This window comes from Cervus elaphus, chromosome 18 (assembly GCF_910594005.1).
Source record: "Cervus elaphus chromosome 18, mCerEla1.1, whole genome shotgun sequence".
NCBI classification, from domain to species: Eukaryota; Metazoa; Chordata; class Mammalia; order Artiodactyla; family Cervidae; genus Cervus; species Cervus elaphus.
This window is the reverse complement of record NC_057832.1, coordinates 101,393,264-101,417,219: the sequence shown is the minus strand read 5'-3', so window position 1 is coordinate 101,417,219 and position 23,956 is coordinate 101,393,264. Positions and strand designations below refer to the sequence as shown.

General features: G+C 34.4%; 1 protein-coding gene across 5 annotated transcripts in view; it reads right to left on the bottom strand.

Annotated features, from left to right (window-relative positions):
* The window catches only part of MKLN1 (muskelin 1), a 383,297-nt gene that overhangs the window by 85,356 nt on the left and 273,985 nt on the right, over positions 1 to 23,956 (bottom strand). For 4 of the 5 annotated variants that reach the window (XM_043872031.1, XM_043872033.1, XM_043872030.1 and 1 more), the window contains 4 exons: positions 21,586 to 21,695; positions 18,542 to 18,734; positions 2,770 to 2,847; positions 120 to 185 (listed from right to left, as the gene is read on the bottom strand). In XM_043872031.1, the coding sequence (XP_043727966.1) occupies positions 120 to 185; positions 2,770 to 2,847; positions 18,542 to 18,734; positions 21,586 to 21,695 (447 nt within the window). Of the gene's footprint in view, positions 1 to 119; positions 186 to 2,769; positions 2,848 to 18,541; positions 18,738 to 21,585; positions 21,696 to 23,956 lie in introns of those variants that run through there. The other variant, XM_043872035.1, reaches the window with a different exon arrangement.

The following is a 23,956-nucleotide window of genomic DNA, read 5'->3' as shown; positions in this document are numbered from 1 at the left end:
GCCAATTGCATGTAACCCCTGCAAGGAATGGAAAGAAGTATATATATTCATGAGTATCTGATATTTAATAATGTATGATTTTTTTAAAAAATCTGCTTTCCATTCCAAGTGGTCCTTACCTGTCTGGACGTCAATAACCATCTGATGACCTCCCCTCATTCCTGGCCGGTTATCTTCTCCATCACCTGAAGTAGAAACAATGTATTTTTTTAAAAGAAGTAACAACTGCATATCCAGAGTAACTTCATTCATAAGTCTGTAATGAGTAGTAGTGAAAATAACACACCTATTCCTTCAATATTAAGAATAAGAGGACTCATAGAAGAAATATTACTTATAACTAAATTTATAATAATTATCTTGCTCTTTTTTTCTAATTGCTTTCAGGCTCTTAATGCACTGCAAGCTATTTTCAACTTATTTAGAATCAATGCCATTAAGCAGCAAAGACATAGGATATTCCACAAAAACGTAAAATCTCTAAACTGGTGGAGTGACAAAGTGAAGGTGGAAAACAATTACAGAATTAGACTGCAGGTCTTATAACTCTAGGCATGGGTTATTAGTAAAATGAGCAGTTTTATTTTTATTATTAAAAAAAATTTTATTCTTATTTATTTGGCTGCACTGGGTCTTAGTTGCAGCATTTGGGGTTCTAGTTCCCTGCCCAGGGCTCAAACTCAGGACCCCTACACTGGGAACATGTAGTCCTAGCCACTGGACCACCAGGGAAGTCCCTAATGAGCAGTTTTAAAGTTCATTAAACTAGCTACTGATAACTATGTTGCTATCAAGTTTTACATTAATGATAATTTCCTCACTTTACTAATTTTGTTTTCCAATATTTCAGAAATCAGTTTCCACATAATCCACCACTTTGAGTAATACTGTGTGACAAAATGTAAAATTTGCTTTCTTTTGATTCTTATTTACATACCACAGAGCTTAATAGGCAGGTTTAAATATAATCAGTGAAGGGACTTCCCTGCTGGTCCAGTGGTTAAGAATTCGCCTTCCAATGCAGGGGAAGTGGGTTCGAACCCTGGTTGGGAAAAGATCCCACATGCTGCAGGGCAAGTAAGACGGCGCACTAACTACAGAGAAACCGAGCACTGCAACGGAAGGGCCCTCATTCCACAACAAAGATCTGCGTAACACAACCAGGACCTGGTGCAGCCAGATAAATAAATACAATGAGTGAAAATCTTAAACTTCAGTAGGAGAAAACTATTATTCAACTTTGATCTTACTTTATATCAGATCCTACATAAATGAAGATAAAATTTCATTTCCGTGGTTCAACAGCTACAAGATTCTAATGCCTTACTTGATGTAAACTTGAAAACCGAATTTTTCTTTGCAATTCTCCCATTAATTGAAATGTATTATGTTAGCTAATAACTTTCCCTGAATCAGCCTTCTCCTATGTAAAACAGGGACCACCCAAGTTTTTACTGATTTCACCGGGATATTATTAAAAAGACTGAAATGTTAGTTCTTATATATTATACATAAGATGCAAAACTGAAAATATATTCAAGCACTAATCATTCAGAAGTTTCCTGCAAATTCTTTCCCCTTTTTAATAGATAGGTTTAGATTCTGCAGCTCATTATTGTAGAAGTTTTGCCCTTTTCTTCCTTCTTCTCTCCGATCAGTAAAGTCAGTATTACCACTTTCAAGAATAGATTAAGAGAACACTAAAATAAATTTATTGTCAGTATGCTTGCATTTTATATATTTAATCCATTAGCTTTCAGATATGTACATCTACAATCTGTTTGCTACCACACGTACTTCTTTGAAGAAAATTACCTTGGATGTGACTGATAAAATAGGAAAATGATGCCAATGTAACTCAGAACTTATGCAGGTTCATTAGCAATTTTCTCCAGTATATTGATGTTTAACACTATATCTGGGAAAGCCTTCTCACAAATAAAATGAAGGCTTTGACAATGTATGAAGAGCAGAGGAAGAAAGCTGAACATCCACAGAACTGCCTTCCTTTACCACAAGCAGTTGCATTTAAGAACTGCTATACTTTGCATTATGTTAACCATCTGACAAAGCAGTGAGTGCCAATGAAGGAGTGACAGAAACTTCTCCCATATGAAAAGACAGATTACTGAAGAATATCACACCCAAGGTCAGATTTTAAGTTCTGACAAAAATAGTCTTCATTAGCATCAAGTGTCCTCTAGTGTCTATAGCTCAAAAAAAGAAGTGTGTGCCCAAGATTTAAGGTTCCAAAATCACTGTGATGCTTAATATAAACGCCTATATTTAACTGTCGTTGTTCAGTCATGTCCAACTCTACATACTAGCACTTATTCTTATTAGAATTACTGCACTAGTTTTTATTAGTATCTGGCTATTAAGTTCCACAGATTTAGAATGGTATGTCCCATTTCTACCTCTCTCATAAGTCCTATGAGCTTTGTGAGCAATTTTGCAGAATTTAAGGTTTTCTAGGGACACGTGTTTGGCATTATAATACCATAACCTATAATTTTACAGAGTCTCTATATAAAAGCAGTTTGTGCTGCTATTCTGTGTAAATAATGCCCAACCTTCTGTTATAGCCATAAAACAAAAAAATTTGAAAGAAAAATTTAATGTAATAAACAACCTCTGCCATCTTGCTGAGGAACCTATGTCTTTTTTTTAAGCACCTGCTTTTCATTAGTAGGGTACAGTGAAACTTGAGCACAAATGAAAATGGAACATTAAAGCAAAAGCACCCACAACCTAGAAGGTCAGACTTACCTTTGGTACTTTTGGGAATGATCTGACTCCATCGTGGCTTATATTCCTGCTGACTGATATACTGATTGAACAAGCCATCTGCAAATATTAAAGGAAAAAGAATTACATCTTAATAGCTTACACTTTTTATTACAGCAAAAAAAAAGACCAAAATGTAGAAGCCTACCTAATATGACACTAAAACAACAGCACATTTTCATAAAATATGTCACTTTAGTTTTTATGCTACTTCAAATATAAATAGCAAAATATAAGTTCACACGACCATGTACACAAATTTTTTCAGCAGCAGCTCATACTAAACTTACTAAGTTCTCCCCATTTTTGTACTATTATCCCAAAAAACTAGAAAAGGAAACGGGAGCTCCAACAACTTTGGACTAGGCTCTTTATCTTCGGGAAAAAACAAAACTAGTCCTTTAAAGTGAAAATAACCATTTTTACAGTTTAAGTATAAAATTGTATAGAGATAAAAGTACCAGTAACTGTTAATAGTATATTTATTGAATACTAAATGTTAGAATCTGTGCTATCTTATCTGATTTAATTCTAAAATCAACCTTATGAATTACACATTATTATCTTCATTTTATAGATGTGGAACTGCATACCTAAGACTAATCAATGAATTTAACCCAAACCACAGAGCTTTAAGTGGTCAGGCGGGGACTCATGTTTCACTATGCTTTACTTTCTTCATTTAATAAATTCTAAATCTCGTTCTTAACAGGAATTGTTACAGTATAGTAACTAGTTATACTAGGTACTATGGTGGTCTATACTAGGTACTATGATGGAGATTGAACTCCCCACATACATCCATTCTACTCCAAATTATTATCAATTCCTAATCCTGTGCTCTTCAACAAAGATTAGTTTAAGAATGGCATGAAACCAATTTCTGGCTACTGAATCATGAGGATCTCCTGGCGGGTGGGGTGGGGTGGGATGGGGTGGGTTGCTTTAGGGAAATATCTTCTTACTTCTGAATGAATATACAGAGAAGGAAGAAAAAATCTACTTTTGTTCCCCTGGAAATGTTTATATCAACATGCAAATGTACATAACTGCTACATTCAAGAATGAAATCAACTCTGTAATGATGACAGGACAGAGAGAGATAGAGAAAGAAACCGGATCACTGAATCCACTAACCATGAAATCTACCTTACCTCTCTGGACTTATTGTTATATGATAAAACAACATTCCCTTACTTTTCAAACTAGGGTTTTCTTTTACATGAGCTCAAACAGATTATAATTTACAGAGTTACCTTTACTGTAAATTCTGTCATTTGACTCTGATTTCAATCTGAATAAAGGATTTCCTTTTGCTTCATTTAGCCACTGAAAGTAAATACTTTTGCAAAGAACTTAAAGTAAAACTGTCTGTTCTCCCTGACTTGTATACTTGCCAAAGACTGTGTGATTTACAGAACCTCCCTAATCTCTTTCTTTTCTGGGCAATTATGAAGCTCAATTGCCACCACACCCTTCAGCTTTCAAGTCCTTTCACATGGCTTTGAGAAGAAAAGCTCTATCTCATAAACTCAATTAGTTTCTTTTTCTTTGCCTGTGGACTTAAAGTAAGCTCTCTCCTTCTTAAATTAGCACTCATAAATTAACATTTATATTTTAAATGTTAAAGTAAGGGGAACAAATGGATTTACAGCATGTTTTATTGAGTGTTTCTATTAATATTATCTACTCCCATAGGTTTTCATGACAGTTCTTGCCCCATCCAGTCTATTCTGGCCAATAGTATTTTCCCATTACAAGAGTAGGAAATCTTTTTTTTCCAAACAAAATGTTGTGGCGCTCCTACTAACAATAGTGATAAGATGATAATAAATATAATAATTACAAATTTAGAAATAAAACAGTATATTTTAGTTCTTTTTGTTAAAGGCACATAAAAGTTAAATGATCCTTCTTACAAGCCGTAAACAGGATAAGATAAAATTATTTAAGATAAATAATGACTTTAAAATATTCTACATAATGGCTAACTGAAGAGGAGAGAGAGGAAAAAGTAAAAGATGGAACTATACAGAGATAAACAGAAAACTGAGGGAGATAAGAAAACAGCAGAAAAATACAAAGCAACAATAGAGACAATTAGAAAAGTAATAAATTTTGTATCTTTTTGTGTCTTAGTCACTCAGTCTGGTCTGACTCTTTGTGACCCCAGGGGCTGTAGCCCACCAGGCTCCTCTGTCCATGGAATTCTCCAGGCATGAATACTGGAATGGGTTGCCGTTCCCTTATCCGGGGATCTTCCCCACCAAGGGATTGAACCTGGGTCTCCTGCACTGCAGGCAGATTCTTTACCATCTGAACCACCAGTGAAGCCCAAGCCAATGCAGGAGACATATGAGATGCAGGTTCGATCCCTGGGTCGGGAAGACCCCTGAAGGAGGGCATAGCAACCCACTCTAGTATTCTTGCATAGAGAATCCCATGGACAGAGGAGACTGGCAGGCTACAGTCCACAGGGCTGCAAACTGTCAGACAAGACTGAAGCGACAGAGCACGCGATTGTCATATTACCTAAGTCTCCGACAGTAATTTGTTACAGGACTTTTGATAAGTAAGTTCCTCATCTGTAAAACTGGTGTTTAAGAGTTGGACAGAGCCTGAGGTTCCTTCCAAATTCTGCCATTCTAGGATTCCATCACTGTTAAAACCAATATATTTATTTACTCCAACTGGGTGTGTCTGGCTGATTCCACCTTATGTTTGTTCACCTTAGGAAAGTCTCCATCTCCTCTTTCTCCTTAAAGTCTTCTATGACTATTCTGAAAAAGAAATCACAATCCACTGGGGGAAATTCTTCTAAGAGCTCCTAAGGTAGTGATCACAGGAACAGTCACAATCAGATGAAGGACTTCCTGATCTTTAAAGTCATTCTGAACATTGGAGGTAAAATTCTCTGTTTCTTCAACCAATCCTTCTATTCTGACTCTTAATTAACCTGAAAAGCTTACAAATACTTCATCCATCAAGAGCTTCACAATTTCTCTTCTAACAAACACAACTGTCTTATGAAAATATTGTCAGGAATTTTTCAATGTAAAAAAAGCAATTCTCAAAACATTATGCAATTTTTGTAAAATTAATTTGTAAATATCATACACAGAAAAACACAAATTGACATACATCTAAAACTTAAAAGTGACTTTCTTTGGTTAGCAGGAGTAGGATAATTTTGATTTTAGTTTTTGCCTTTGTATTTATTTGTTTTCCCAATTTTTTTTTTTTTTTGCATTGAGTGCTATTACTATCAGAAGAAAAGCCACAAAACAACTAGATACAGGGTTTTCCCTCATAACTTAGGGAGAATTTTGCAACATACTGTTATTACCAATATAAACCATTTTCACATATACTTTGTTACCCCTGAAACATCTCTTCTTCAAGGCTCACTAGACACATTCAGTTTCTACAAGCAGTGCTTTGTACATTGACATTAGCTTGTTTTAACAAGGACAAAGAGACCTAAGTATACACAAAGGATTTATACTCAGGCATGCAGAGGAACTTACTTCCAAAATTTAAATATTAAGTACTCCAAACTTAAAATTAGAAATTATGATGATTTTCCTCTAGATAGATACAGTTAACCTTCTTTTGAATAATGACAGTTAACAGTGTAACATCAGAGATGCTCAGTATATAATAAATGCTTAGAATGGAAAAACAGCAAGAGGTGGAGGGACTTTCCGAGCCACATGGTTGACATTTCCTTTGAGTCATCTTATTGTTACTAAGTTCCTCACATTCCAACAAACTGTTCATAAAACTCCTACTTCTAATGAAGTCAATTTCTAGTACATAATGGCTCCCTGACAAGTCACACCATCTTGCAAAGCAGTCAAGCAAATATTTAAAAAACATTGTTTGGGGAACTTTTTAATTTGCCTCCCTCTGTCTCAAATAAATCCCTTTCCTCTTCACTAGTCTAAAGGTCACACAGTTCTCTTTGGTAACTCTTACTCCTTCTTGGAGACTATCAGAAAACCTGAAGAAAGTTACTTCAATATCAAACCTGGAAGCAACTCTTTAAAAAGATCTTACCAAAGAAGAGTTGACTTTTATTGCATACTTACTGTGTGCAAGACACCAGAAAGGTTAACTCATTTACTCCGTAAAATAAATCTATGCAATGGTTATTACTAATTATTGCAAAGTTTAGAAAATTAAGGTTCAGAGAAATTAACAAGCCCAAAGACTCTAAACAAAAAGGTAAAAAGCCCAATTCCAAAGTCTAAAGTATTTTCAGCTCTTTATAGAGAGCATGTAGATAAAAATAAACACATACATATAACTAACACAAATAATAGTTTTTAAATTATACTCTAAGATTAAACACTATAGTAAAAGACACAACAAAATGTACCTATTCAATAACACTTGTAAAAAAGCAAAAGTCTGGGAAACATAACTCACCACACCAGATCATTCTACTGCATTATTAAATATTCTAATAAAAGAGGGAGAGAACAGTTGAAATATGTCACATTAATTACAATTTAAAGGAAAAAATGTAATCTCACTCTTAAATAAAAGACCTATTGGACACTGAGGCTCAAGTTTACTTATGTTTCATTTTCTCTCTGCAACACTGGTTTGCCACTACTCCAGATCACTTTCTTATCTGAAGTATTCATGTCAGTTGGAAGTTGTTCCAGAAAACAAATGGCTAGTTTGATAACTGTTCTACCAAAAACTAAAACTAAAACCAAACCAAACCAAACCAACCCACAACACCTCTTTTGGAGAAATCATGGCTTACCATAAGACATAAAAACTAGAAACATAATTCCAGCTCTCTCATAGCTCTCCACACTCAACTCTAAATTCTTGGTACTTTCATTTTGTAATATACACTATCTCATGACTCAAAATTTTAAAATTACTTAAAATATTGCATTTTGCAGAGAAACATGATAAATTAAAGATTACCCTCATTTAATCTATTAGAATACATATTATTGCCTACTGCCAGAGAAACTGGGTTATCATTAAATAGTCCAGATCAGATCTGAAGCAAATTATATTTGGTAGCTATTTTCAGTGAAATAACATGCTTAAGAATCTTCTTTCATGTCCTCAAAAAGAAGAATAGTAATATAAAGTTTATTAATATACTGTTTCTTGGTGAACAGTCATTTCAAACCCATAGGAGACATGCTAAAGAGACTTTATTTTTTAATAGAATAAGTTAAAATTAAAAACAGTCATAAGCTTGAAATACTTGAGATGAATAAAAATGCTACAAACATTATTAAAGCACGGTAAAGATGGGACTTCCCTGGCCGTCCAGTGATTAAGATATCACTCTTCCACTATGGGAGGCATACATTCGATCCCTGTTCAGGGAACTAAGATCCCACATTAAAAAAAAAGAAAAAAACAAAAAGGCAGGGTAAAGATTTTTTCAAAATATATTGCTTTCAGTTCCTTGTTTTAATGTTAAAGAACTCCTTTCAAGATCTAATAACAAATGAAGTTTACACCTCTGCTGCCCAAATAATTTCCCTATGTTTCCCATATTTCTAATTCTAGAAAGGTCTTGCTTAGTTAATAAGCCTTTTGTCTGGTATATTTACTTGTATATATTCTAAATGATTGAACGCAAACAACTGAGCTTTCTACTGAAACAATGACATTCTCATCTACAAAAGTATGAAAACAGCTGTTATACTATTTTAAAAGTCCCCAAAACAAAAAAAGGACAGCATTTAAATGTCCAAGAACTACTTAAGCTTAAAAGATTATTTTCATATTTTAAGAAATCAGGCAGTTGCTAATATTCCTATATGTCTATTTTTGACAAAAATCTAAAGCAGGAAATCAGAAGGGTCTGCCAAGAATAAACTATCCAAAAGAACTGAAAATAGGACTTCGGAGAAATCACACTAAGATATAGTTGCTAACAATTCTCAAATTATTGAAAGTCTCCCAGCCCAATACCATCTCACTTTTTCCCTATGATTTTGACTATAATAAACACATTTCATAAAGTCTTAACCAGGCACAAGCTGTTTCTGTCTCTAAGAATTAATACTCTTTTAAAAAGGACATGATTGAAAAAAAAAAAAAACTTAGGAAGGAAATTTCAATCAAAAGGAAAACACTATGGTCAAACCTCATCCAAGATTAAAAAAAAAGTACTGAATACTGTATTGGGGCCTACATTCAAACTTTAATCAAACTAATTTTTTACCAACACAGAAATTTTTTTAAAGATTAAAAATTCACTTACAGTACAGCATAAAAAAAGTTTTTGATAGTTCAATAATAATAATGGATGGGTAAAACAGATTTTTAAAAAAATTATGCATTTCAGCAGTTTGATCAAATTCTGACAAGAGAAATACATGACTTATAAAAGTTTACTTTACAACAATAAATATTGGGGCAACTAAACCAGTAAATATTTACTTGGAAGGCAAAGCACAGTGGTAAAGTGAACAGACTTAAAATTTAGCTCTGCCACTCACTAAGTACACTGTCTTAGGCAAATTACTTAATCAATGTCATCTATTAAATTGAAATAACAATACGTGCCTAGAAAGTAGGTATGAAAATTAAATAAATTAATTCATATATAGTATTTATTATGTATTAAAAAGAAGAGACATCAATTTGTTGACAAAGGTCTGTATAGTCAAAGCTATGATTTTTCCAGTAGTCATGTATGGATGTGAGAATTGGACCATAAAGAAGGCTGAGTGCCGAAGAATTGATGCTTTTGAACTATGGTTTGGAGAAGACTCTGGAAAGTCCCTTAGACTGCAAGGAGATCAAACCAGTCAATCATAAAGGAAATCAACCCTGAATACTCATTGGAAAGACTGAGGTTGAAGCTGAAGCTCCCATACTTTGGCCACCTGATGTGAAGAGCCCACTCATTAGAAAACATCCTGATGCTGGTAAAGACAGAAGGCAGGAGGAGAAGGGGATGACAGAGGACGAGATGGTTGGATGTCATCACCAACTCAATGCACATGAGTTTGAGCAAGCTCGAGGAGATGGTGAAGGACAGGGAAGCCTGGGATGCTGAAGTCCATGGGGTTGCAAAGAGTTGGACACAACTGAGCGACTAAACAACAACATAGTATTTATTACAGTAGATGGCATATTTGCCTTTGAAAACATGACAGTTATAAAAATGATATAATATTTGGAACTATATGTAGCAGAAAACTAATAATTTTTTATACACAAAATAAGAAACATGGCATAAAGGCAAACAGAAATTAAGAGATGGAAGAGCAACTGAAGTATAGGAATAATTCTGAAAAACTAGCTTGAAAGAGCTAGCCTTGAAGAATGAGTTGGAAGCAAACAGTGAAAAAAAGGTAAAGTAATCAGGGAGGGCAAATACAGCACAAACAAAAGTACAAAGGCCCTGATGGTTCAGATGGTAAAGAATGTGCCAGTGATGCAGGAGACTCAGGTTCAATCCCTGGGTCAGGAAGATCCTCTGAAGAAGGGAACAGATACCTCACTCCAGTATTCTTACCTGGAGAAGTTCATGGACAGAGAAGCCTGGTGGGCTACAGTCCGTGGGATGGCAAAGAGTTGAACATGACTGAACAAATCACACACACAAATAGCTGATTCAATTCTCTGTACAGCAGAAACGAACACAACATTGTAAAGCAACTATACACTAACAAAAACTAATTAAAAAAAAAAGACATGAATGAACAGGAGTTAGGGAAACAAGTCATGTTTCAGGAAGCAGTCTGGTGGGAAAAAAAAGAGATTTTTGCATTAGGAGTACTGTTGAGAAGAAACAGTATCCCAAGAGAAAAGCAATACCGCAAGAAAAAATCTTGCTGTTCCAGAACACAGTCCTAAGAGCCTATTTAAAATAGGAAAAATTTATTTCATTCAAAGATTAACAAAATCAAAAACAAGCAATTCAGGATTTTTATGAAGATATAAAAAGGAAAAGGAAGAAAAAATTTTGAAGTGGCAAAAAAATCTGATTCAACATCAAAATGTAGTCATGTAATAGACAAAAATGGCCAAATACTTTTATATGAATATACAAAAGTAAGAAACTCTCTTATACATTATTAGCACAATTAGAGATACAAACAGAAAACAGAGATATGGAAGAGTTAAGATATGAGAACAAAGGTAAATAAAACATGAATGTCAGAGTTGACAGAAAAAAGGAAGGAAAAGAATACATAACTGAAATGAAGATCAAAGAAAGAAAGAAAACATTAACAATATAGTAATGGAAATGAGATAAAGATATTAGAGAAGCTTAAAAAATTAAACATAAATGTGCAATTAAAATGAGAAAATGAAAGAAATGAAAGACAGACAGGCAATGTACCTTTAACTGAAAGAAAACCAAAATACATAATAATTAACAGGGTCACCACACTGGAGTTGCCCTATTTATACAATTATAAAATAACCTAAAGCAAAGGTATAGCTAACATATTTGTAAATTTAAACAGCCACAGGAAAAAAGACAGATTGCATCTAAAAAAGCAATAGTTGAAACTGCCAATAATGAAAATTGATAATAGTGAAATGATACCCAAAATGTACTTGAAGAAAATAACTGTCAATCTAGAATTCTATGTAAGTTAAATGTTAGTCACTCAGTCATGTCTGACTCTTTGGGACCCCATGGACCACAACCCACCAGGCTTCTCTGTCCATGGAATTTTCCAGGCAAGAATACTGGAGTGGGTTGCCGTTTTCTCTAGAATTCTATACCCAGTAAAATATCTTTTGAGAAAAGAGGCGAATTTTCAAGCAAACAAAAACTGAGAGTTAATCTTCATTAGAAGAAATTCTAAAGGATGCAATTCAAATAGCAAGGAACAGCAAAAAAATCAGTAAAATTTGATAAAATTAATGGATACTATAAAATCAAGATTAGTAATGTCTTCTAGGATCTTTGAACATGGTATGAAAATAAGGAACAATAATATATGAGCTGGAATATAAGTAGATGGGAGTTGAAAATCTATTACGTTCTTGTACTGATAAATTTTGTTAAGTATTTATATTTGTAGTCATTTACAGACTCACTGTAAAAAAATATAAACAGGCTGCATTACTTTGTTTAAAAAAATAAGAGACAAGAACCAAAAAGAATAAATAAAGGACATGACGAAATTTTTCAGTAAAATGGTAGGATTAAACTCATATATTTACCAGTAATTCAATCAAGTAAGTAAATTAATGTTCAAATCATAAGAAGACAGATTAAAAACAACAACAACAACAACAACTACATTTACAGGAGATACATCTTTGAAAAAAGGATACAGAAAGCTTGAAATTAAAACATGGAGATAGATATGCCAACTCCTTGCGAACCCGTGGACTGTAGCCCACCAGGCTCCTCCATCCATGGGATTTTCCAGGCAAGAATACTGGAGTGGGTTGCCATTTCCTTCTCCAGGGGATCTTCCTGACCCAGGGATCAAACCCAGGTCTCCCGCATTGCAGGCAGACGTTTTAACCTCTGAGCCACCAGGGAAGCCCATGTTGTATAAACACTTACCAAATAAATGCAGTTATATTAATGTAAGACAATCTATGCCTTAAGGTAAAAACATTACTAAAGATAAAAATATACTTTAATAGAAAAGCTTTCATCCAAAATTCAAAATTTCTGTGCATCTAGAATGTAGCTTCAAAATATACCAAGCAAAAGCTGACAGAATTATATGAAGAGAGAATTCCATAATCATAGTTGGAAGTGTTAACACATTTTTCTTAGTAATTGAGAGATTCAGACAGAAAACCTTACTAGGAAAGCAGACTCATACAACATGATAAGCAAACTGGACTAACTGGACTTAGATAAAACACTGCACCAACAACTAAAGAACTGGATTTTGTCCAAGTACACATAATATGTTTATAAAAATTGAACAAAACAGGCAATATGGTAAGTCTTCTCAAATTCTGAAGAATTGGAATGCACAAAATACGACTTTGACCACTATGCATTTAGTCAGATAGCAGTAACAAGGAAAAGAGCCAGAAAACCTTTATGTATTTGGAAATTAAAAACTATATTTCTTACATAACTATGACTCACAAAAGGGTAGTATCATTTCCTAATGAAATTACTGAACTGGATAAAAATGAAAACACTTCATAGCACAATTGAAAAATAAGAAGAGGGAAATGCATGTCCTTAAATGCAAATACAGGAAAATAACAAACTCTGAAATTAAAAAGCTAAGTATCCATCTCAGTAAATTATAAAAAGCATATTAATCTCAAAGAGAAAAAGAAGAAAATATTAAACACAGAGTATAAGTGAAGGACATAAAAGTTAACATAAAGAATCAACAAACCAGAAGTTGGTTCTCTCAAAAGATAAACTTATGGTAAAAATAATGAATTGGGGAGGGAGAAATAATTCATAAATAATAAATATTAACACATTTAAAAAATCCTACAAACATTAAACAGATAATAGGGGGGTATTAGGTACAGTTTCATGCTAGTAAGTTTGAAATTTTAGGTGATCTTTTTAAACATCAATCAACCAACCAAATGACTCTGAACAGTCCTATAAAGTTTAAAGAAACTGAATTGGTAACCTAAAACTATTCCTGCAAGTAAATCTCAAGCACAGATACTTCAATGGTAAATTCAACCAAACATCTGAGAAAAAAATAATTCACATCTTACATTTATTCAGAAAACAGGAAGGTTAAATCCTAAACATTTTATGTGAATTAGTCTAATAATGATATTAAACCTGAAGAGGAAGTTAAGAGAAAGAAAAGCTAAAAGTCCAACCTTATTAATACAAATAGTTGAAAGAATTCTAACAAAGCATTAGTCAATCTAAACCCAAAATATACCAAAAAAACACATGATAAAGTTAAGTATATGTGAGGTTTAACATTAGAAATCAATTAGTATGATTCCACACATTAATAGAGTAGGAAAATCATATCACAAAAGGTAGAGAAAAAATGGCAAAATTCAATAACCATTTATGATACAAACTCTTGGCAATCATGGTATCTGATACAGAATCTTCAAAAACACCAGATCAAAAGTACATTTAACAATGAAATGTAAAAAGCATTTCTTCTGGGATCATGAACTACACAGGGGTATCCACTATAATGGCGGTTTAGTCGTTAAGTCCTGTCTGGCTCTTTGAGACCCTATGTACTATAACCTGCCAGGCTTCTCTGTCCATGGGATTCTCCAGGCAAGAATACTTGAGTGGATTGCCATTTCCTTCTCCAGGTGATTGTCCTGACCCAGGGATCAATGCCGGGTCTGCTGCATTGCAGGCAGATTCTTTACCGACTGAGCTATGAGGGAAGCCATCTCCGCTATAATTATGCCACAGTAATCTTTTACTAAAGATCTTGGTGGAGATTAAACACAAGGGGGAAAAGGGCATCAGGGCTGCAAAGAAAAATGTGTCATTATACCTAAGTACAGATGACACTTGAACAAGACAAGTTTGAACTACACATGTCCACCTATATGTGGATTTTTTCCAATAAATATATTAGAATATTTTTTGGAGATTTGCAACAATTTGAAAAAACTCACAGATGAACCACACAGCCTAGAAATATCAAAAAAAGTAAGACGACTTAGGTATGTCATGAAAGCATGAAATATGGAGATACTACCCTATCCATATTTATATAGGCATAAGACTCTATAAAATACGGGAGATCAAACCAGTCAATCCTAAAGGAAATCAGTCCTGAATATTCATTAGAAGGACTGATGCTGAAGCTGAAGCTCCAATATTTTGGCCACCTAATGCAAAGAGCGAACTCACAGGAAAAGATCCTGATGCTGGGAAAGATTGAAGGCACGAAGAGAAGGGGACAACAGAGGACGAGATGATTGGATGGCATCACCAACTCAAAGGACCTGAGTTTGAGCAAGCTCTGGGAGTTGTGAAGGACAGGGAAGCCTGGCATGCTGCAGTCCATGGGGTCGCAAAGAGTCGGACGTGACTGAGTGACTGAACAACAAAAAGGGAAGTTTCTAGGCAAATAGGAAGTCTATTAAGGAAATAAATACAGCCCAACATTTTCTTAAAATACAGACTATACCTGAAGAAGAGCATACTAATACATCAAATACACTAAAAGTAGTTTTTGTTTCCTCCACCATAAGAAGTCTGAAAAATGCTATGGATTCCCTAGACTTTCTTATGATCAGGCAGGAACTTCTTACCCTTCTCTACTATGTTTTTAATGGAGCACAAGCCAAAAAACTGCAGTGTTTACTTCCTTATTTGTCCAACAAATCATCATCAGTGAAGTCAGCAGCAAACTGAATAACCCTGGAAGGAATGTTTATTAACTAAACACTGCTCCAGGCCAGTGAAGAGTAAAAGCGTGACTTAGCTATTAGTCTCAAGCATAGTTACCACCAATTTCCCTACACTTGGTTCCTTCCTAGAGTCAGAGGATAAGTTAACTGTCTGCTGTAGCAGAGTTACACGTGGTTTTAACAACTTCTTTTAAGTGAGTCTATTGCTAAACAGGCAGTTCTAAAACCTGTTTTTAGCTAATTATATAAAATTGCTGGTGGGTCTGTTGTTTACCTTACCAAAATATTAAATGCCATAAAAAGACTTAGAACATAAAGTTACTTGTGCCTTCATCTATAAAGTTAAAAAAACATACATTCATTCTCAGAAATGGTATACATACATATATATATACACACACACATATACGTATATACTTTCATTACTGACATTTTGATTGTAAAAGATTATTACATATGTTCCATTTGTATATACTCCAAAGTATATTCTATTTAAACACAGTAATCATTTATTTGAAAGTATCATCATCACTTAGATAAACAGTAACAATGCATAAGGATGAGAGGCAGGTTTGTTATTATTATAAGGTGGAGTTGGGAGCAATTCATTTTAACTTAACTTTAAATTTATAAACTCAAAGAAGGCACTGGTTCTGTTTCTCTAACTGTAAAATATTCAACCAAATCCTAAAGGATATCAGTCTGAATATTCATTGGAAGGACTGATGCTGAAGCTGAAGCTCCAATACTTTGGCTACCTGATGTGAAGAGCTGACTCCTTGGAAAAGACCCTGATGCTGGGAAAGATTGAAGGCAGGAGAAGAAGGGGACGAGAGGATGAGGTGGTTGGATGGCATCACCAACTCAATGGACATGAGTTTGAGCAAGCTCCAGGAGCTGGTGATGGACAGGGAGGCCTGGCGTGCTGCAGTCCATGGGGCTGCAAAGAGTCGGACACGACTGAGTGACTGAACAAGAACAACAAATCTGACAAGTGAGTGCCTAATCATAATGAAAGATAGTGATAAGATTAAAATAGATGAAAAGAGCACCAAAAAAGTTTATTATTCTTTGTTTCTATTAAGGAATAGGATTTCTATTTTCTATATAATTCTGCATCATTTCACAAGTTTTATACTGAGCATTAAGCTTTTTCACTCAGTGCTCCTGACTCCAAATGTGTGGGTTTTCTCCTTACACCAACCATTTCTCCAATTCTCTGACTCCAACTTGGTATCCAACAGAGATTCAACTCAATTCTGAGAGTATCTGCCTGGAGTTAGTGTCAGAACTCATAAGTTAAACGACTCAGTCTGACAAGATTATCCTCACTTCAAATTCCAATCATAAATTCCATGCCACTGGTACTTGTGACCTATCAGCTGTAAATTGGGGTTTCCCACAGCACCCTTCAGAGTCAATGAGTCTAGAGTAATCACATAATTTAGGAAAGCACTTTAGTTACTATCACTGGTTTATTATAAAGGATTCAAATCTGAAACAGCCAAATGGAAGAAAAATGTAAGGCAAGGTATGGGGGGGGGGTGTGTGTGTCTGTGTGTGTGTGTCTGTGTGTGTATGACTGGAAGTGTGTGTAGCTTCCATGCGTGTGTGTGACTGGAAGTGTGTTTTTGTGTACCTTCCGTACCCTTCAAGTCACACCCCCTAGCACCTCAATGTGTTCATCAAACTGAAGTTATCTGAGCCCCACTGTTCTGGGCTTCTGGGGAGATACCATTAGGCGGGCATGACTGATTAAAACATGATTTTAGGTGACTGAACACCATCTTTGACTCGGCTTCTCTCCCCAGAGATCAGGGATGGGGCTGATCTTTATGGAGATCTGAAGTTACCTAGGGAATTCAGCACCAGTCATCTCAGCATACAAAAGACACTTATCACTCTGCAGATCCTAAGGGTTTTAGGAGTTGTGTGCCAGGAAACAGAAAAGACCAAATACTTATTTTTTATTATAATACAAGCACCTACTCTGTACTCTGTTACTATGACAGCTAAATTTTTTAAAAGCATGCTACTCTATACAATAAGAACAGAGTTCCTTAAATAACAAAACACAAGATTTTAAATATTTAATTGGTATCCTCCTCCAAAACAATTACCTTGGGAGATTATATCCTTTAGGGGAAACACACACCCTGGTCAGGCACCATAGTAACCATCTGCATGAGTTATTTTACAACAGGAGATCCTAGTAAAGAACATGGAATTAATAAGCTCTTTCTCGGAAGAGTTCGGGAAAGGTCAAAAGGAGACACCATGTGTCCCACCATCTCCCAGAGTCCTCACTGGCATCTATCTTGGCTGAGCAATGCGAGTGCCCTCAGGAAGGACTCTTGAGTCGAAATGATCAGCCAGAGACAACCCAGAAACTAATCTCATCACAATAAAACCTGAGACTGTGAGCCAAGTGGCAGAGCAGTTCTCCTGGGTTCCCTTATCCTACTGCTCTCTGCCTGGGCGCCCCTTCCCAATAAAGTCTCTTGCTCTGCTGGCACATGTGTCTCCTGGGACAGTTCATTTTCCATGTTACACAAGAGCCCACTCTCAGGCCCTGGAAGGGGTTCTCCTTTCTGCAACAATATTATGTTCTAACATTCCTATTTCCTTCAGAGGCAGATCACAGGCTACCCAAGAAAATTAGCAATTATGTAGCATTCACATCACACAGACAATGTTTCCAACACAAATCTCTTCATCATCAACTATATCATTATTAACTGTATACTAATAAAATTTTCTGGCTTATCCAAGCACTCCCCAGCCCCAAACTGTGTGTGTGTGTGTGTGTGTGTATCATTTGCTCAGTGGTGTCCGACTCTTTGCAACCCCATGGACTGTAGTCTGCCAGGCTCCTCTGTACATGGAATTCTCCAGGCAAGAATACTGGAGTGGGGTTGCCATTTCCTTCTCCAGGATATCTTCCTGACCCAGAGATTAAACCTGGGTCTCCTGTGTTGGGAGGCAGATTCTTAACCATCTGAGCCACCAGGAAAGCCCCAAATTACACTATTAAAAAAATGACAACTTGTTATCAACAAAAATATGTAAAGGAATAGGTCACTGGTACTGAAGGTAACATTAAAAGAAGTTTTCTAAGTCGCTCAGTGCTGGTCAATGTTAGCATCTGTAAGTACATGGTTTTCCAAGATGACAATTTAAATTTAGATATGTGAGTTCAAGTATGTTACTTGCTTATTTTTCAAGTTTCAGTATCACGTTATGGACCTGTCTTACAGAAAAGAAGTCCCTAACTCAAGGAGCTAAATCTTCTGAGTAAAAAGATAGGGGAGGAGAAGGGAAAGAAGAAAAGGAAACTAAGAACTGACATAAACTTATATTCTTTAAAACACAAAAACAAAAACCTGTTTCTTGTATATACTTAAAAATCACCCTAATAACCAATCTAAGTTATATGTTTATGACATACCATTTACAGCTTTTTCAATCAATTCTTCACAAGCATCAAAATCACCCTTCAATACCAATTTATCATGCAGATCTGTTAACATTGGATGTTCCAGGGCAATCTTGGTTTTCTTTTGCAGTGATTCAAAGGCTTCTGTATAGTTATGTTGTCTAAAGTGTTTTAGGCAAAGACGAATAGCTTCCTGTTCACGGTACTACTGGAACACAAGAGAAGGTATGAAAAAAAGGGATCTGGTTAGTTATTTCTTTAGGAAATAATAAGTGACAATTACTAACCTGAAGTGAGCATTTTAAACATTAACTAAACATATTAAGCATAACTTAGCATTGTACTAACCCTATTCATTAGTATTATTATTACTAATTCTACTATTAAATGGCAAAGCTGAAGCCTGGTCAATTGTAATAACTTGCCAGAGGTCACAAAGTATATAGCAGAAAGATATTAAAGAGATGAAGATATACAGATATATATACTGGCATATTATTTCATGACGATAAAAGATACCAAAAGATGAAACCAGGTCTAATTCTGAACTTTCAAGAAAAGAACCAGAAAAAATATTTATCAAAGCCTACTTAAGATGGTAAAAATAATAGCTTTCAAAGGGTTTACTAATCGGGCAACAATGTTGGTACTGAAAGCACAGAAGCCATTAAATAACATGCTCTTTGTTCTCAGTTCTAAGTAATAAGTTACTAGTTGAATGACAAATATTATCCAACATTCATGTATTTCAAATTCAGAAACAGGTTTTATGATTCAAAATCATCAAGAAGAAACTATTTAAGTTTCATAATTTTTTTCTAACCCTGAGCTAACTCATCGATTAAATAGCTATAAAGTAAAAAAATCTCAATTAATTACAATCCAAAAAGAAATATTCAATTTAATAAGTCTATTCCCTAAAAGGATGAAAGCCAAAAAACAAGATCACATATAGAATTTAAAAGAAAATTTAACTTCAAGTATAAGTTATGACACAGAGAACAGCCTTATGGACAAGGGTAGGGGAGCAGAGGGAGAGGACGAAATAAATGGAGAGAGCAGCACAGATGCACCTTCACTGATGTGTGCAAATAGACAGCCAATGGGAACTTGCCGTATGACTCAGGGGACTCAGACTGGGGCTCTGTAATCACCTAGAGGGGTGGGAATGGGCGGGAGGGAAAAGGGAGATTCAAGGAGGGGGGCGGGGGGGGCATATGTATACCTATGATAATTCATGTTGATGTATGACAGAAATCAAACCAATACTGTAAGCCAATCATCAATCAAAAATAAATATTTAAAAAAAGAATAAGTTCTAAGACTTCCACAAATTTCCTAAATAAGAATACAACAAACTGACATGGAATCAATGCATAATAACCAAATAAAAATATAATTTACTTGTAAGCATTGCTGTTTAATAAGGCAGGAAAATTTACAAGACTCAAAGCACTAATCAGTTTATAGTTTTTGATATTTTATTGACAGGTTACCAAAACACTTTTTCTTAAACACTATAACAAGGTTTTCCCTCATCAATTAACAAAAGAATAATTCTATAACCCAACTAACTTCATATTAATAGTTTCATATGCTTGGCCTCTAAATAAAGATTTATCTAACTATCTGGAACCATATTAAACAGTAATACCTTGTTATCATGCTGACTTTAATTTCTAGAGGTTTACAATAACACAGAGAACTTGACAAAAGAATGACCAAACAGTTTTAAGTTCTCAAATATAATCTGTCCATAACGTTGCAGGGGAAAAGGTGCAATTTGCAATTTCTCACAGTATCAAGAGATTTGTGAACATATTAAAGAAAACACATGTACGTATCAGAGACTAAAGAGAAAATTTTTTCTGGTATCAGAAAACCTTACTCATTAATTTTTAAAAAAAAAGAACCAATAGAATTTAGAAGACTATAAGTATGTGCTAAGCACTGTTATGTGTATAATACTGTAACTGTCATTTTTAATGTTTAAGAATATCATCTCTACCTTGAAATAATTTAGAATATTACAGGCAATCCCAGAAAATACATTAAAAATATAGAAAAACAAAAATCCAGCATCTATTTTAAATTGGATATAATCAAATCCCCACAATAAATTAGTCAAACAAGAAGTTCCTCAGTTACACTGACCAGAAAAGAACTGAAATTCTATTTAAAGAAAAAAAACTTAGAAAGAATCTATATTGCTTCCCAACCTCCTAAGGGATTAGTTGACAGTTCAGCCCAAGTCAGGAAGCAGTGATTAGATTAAAGCTTATCACTCCCCTAATGAGACACAGCCCTCCCCTCAACAAAAACATAGCCGAAATAGTTAAATGGATATACATCAGAAACAAAGATGAAACGTTAAAGGTGTTCAAAAAAACCAAAGACCCATTTCTTAATAATTTAAATTCACACTTTTCAGGCTGCATTTATTATATAAAATGACCTATGAATAAAGTTATTAAATATGACCTTTATACTCCCTATAAGAATAAGATCACAATATTTATAGAAACTATCTATCTCAAATTTTAGTTCTTTACAAGGAAAAGTAAATATTGCTATTTTACTCAATATGAACACAAAGGAGGAATACATAATAAGAGCAACCCAGAACCACAACTACCCCACTGAAAACTACATAAAAATATTTCTATCAATATAGATTAAAAAGAAAATTCAGAGACAGATGGGTATATTAATATAATAGCAGATTCTGGCGCCACACTGCCTGAGTTGATGTACTGCCTTGAGCACTCGACAGCTGTGTGGCCTGAGGCAAAATACTTGTCCTGTCTGTGTTCTACTCCATCATCTGCAAAACATGGATAATAACTGTACCTATCTCACAGAATGGCAATGAGTGAGTAAGTGACAAAGAAGGTTACAACCTGGCAAAATGCAAATGTTTAATAAACACTGATTCATCTTTTTAATTATCATTACTGTTCTCAATATTTTAAATTAATCTCAAGACAAGAGCATGACACAATTCTCTATTACAGGCATCTGAAACATAAAATCCGGATTTTAAAATACAGTCCTACCTTACTATACCAGTTGAGACAGGGCTGTACTACATCGGGATCATCAATGCCACTAAGTTCAACATACCAGATGCTAAAGTTAAAGCTGGGTCCCCACGATAAGAGTGGAACTTGGAGGAGGAAAAAAAGAAAGAAAAAGAAAAAAATTAACATAGTTCAAATAAAACTTTAGCAAAGTAAAACCACAACTCAAACTTAATAGTCAGCAAATCTTCTGAATACTTTCTATATGCCCAGCACTGTACTATTGGTGCTGGGGCCACAGTAGCAAAATGAAACATATGACCATTGCCATTATCAGGTTGCTTTAATTACAAAAACATGAGGATATATTCAAAGTGTCATATATCTATCCCCCCAAAAACAGGACTAGGGCTAGATGATTTATTTTAGCAGGTTAGTTTTTATCAATGCCACAAGAAACAAATAATTACTATAAAAGTTATTTATAATTTAAACTGTATCAGAGCACAGAAAGAGAGAAACTTCAATTGCTTAGCAAAGAGGCATATCCCAGAAAACAAAACCAGAAGAGAAAAGATTTAAGGATAATCTCAGCTCTGAGTATATATTCAAAATTTTAAAAAATACTGATTTTTTAAAAAAGCAAATTAATTCTACCAGGTTTTCACTGCACTAAATAGAAGCAGTTCAAGGAATGAAAGGTTGGTTCAACAGGAGTGATATTAATGTAATTCATCATGTTAAGTAAGTAAAAGAGAAACACATTTGATTACTTCAACAGATGCTAAGAGCAAACTAATAAAATTTACTTAAAAAAAAGAAAATCCAAACTCTTAATATATAAGCAACAGAGACAGAAGAAAACTTTGCTACCTAGATTTTTTGTCTTAAGTATCAAAACCTCAACCCACCACCCCCCTCAAACAAACCAAACCAAAACAAAAAACTAATGGAGAAACATTGAGTATTCCCACTCAAATCAGGAACATGACAAGGAGGCCTAATATCTCTACCATTCAACACTATATGGGAGATCCTAGCCAGTGCAATCAGGAAAAACCCCTGCATATCAAGAAAAAAATATCACTTGAAGATGATTTAGCTTATCTACCTAAAAAATTCAAGACATTTAACTGAAAAACTTTTATCTAAAGTTTATATGCAAGAAAAAAAGAAAAAGCTTAAAATATCTCAGAATAAACTTTAAAATATGCAAGGTAATAAAATTTTAAAACATAAATATTTTACTTAGTATGTTTCCAGATGGGAAAACTCAAAGGTTGTAAACATGTTGATTCCCCTCAAATTAATTATAAATTTAATGTAATCTTATAATCCTTATGGTATAGATCTTATTTTTTTGACATCAGACAAGCTGATCTGAAAAATAGCAACAAGACAAAATATCTAAAAAAATACTAATAATAAGAAAATAAACATACTAAAAGATACAGGAATTTTAAGTTTGGTATTAGTGAAAGAAAACAAAGTAACATTACTGGAGCATAAGAGTGTGTCCAAAAATCTCTGAAGGATCCAGAGGAATTTCATAGAATCACGATGACATTTCACATCAGTAATGACAGGACACAGCAGACAAAAGTTTTTAACCTGTGATCCATAGGCTCCCCACAACCCTTTCAGGAGGTCCCATGTGGTCAAAACTACTTTTCGTAATAAGACTAAGGCTTTATAGCCTTTTCTTTTTTGTCTAAACTGTACTGACATTTGCACTCATGGTACAAAGGCAATGCTGAATAAAACTGTTGGCATCTTGGTAGTGCCAAAAAAGTAGTAGTATGAGAGTGTTCCAGTGTTCATTCCTTAATACAGTATGAACTGAACTGTATTCCTCGCCATCACACACCTGCAGTTAAAATACAAAAAGACAATTCATTTAAGAATGTCTTCTGCAAATAGATAGCCAGTGGGAATTTGATATATGATGCAACGAGCTCAAATTCAGTGTTCTCTGACAACCTAGATGGGTGAGATGGGGTGGAGGTGTGAGGGATATTCAAGAGGCAGGGGACATATGTATACCCATGGCTGATTCATGCTGATGCGTGGCAGAAATAAGCATAATACTGTATGGCAGCTATCCTCCAATTAAAAATAAATTTATAAAAAAATAAAATGCTTGTCCATAAAAAAGAAAATAGCATAAAGTAAGCTACAACAATATAGTTTATAGCACAGCTAACATAGCCAACATTTTAGAACTTTAAATGGACCATACGATATAAAATATTATATCATTACACTGTATACTTGAAATACATACAATTTTATAAATCAAGTATACTTCAATAAACAGTATAAAAAGTAAATATATAAATAAATTTACTTCTTGGTTTGTGAAAAGTTTTCTTAATTTTCTTAAATGATGCTCATTTTCATAGCTCCT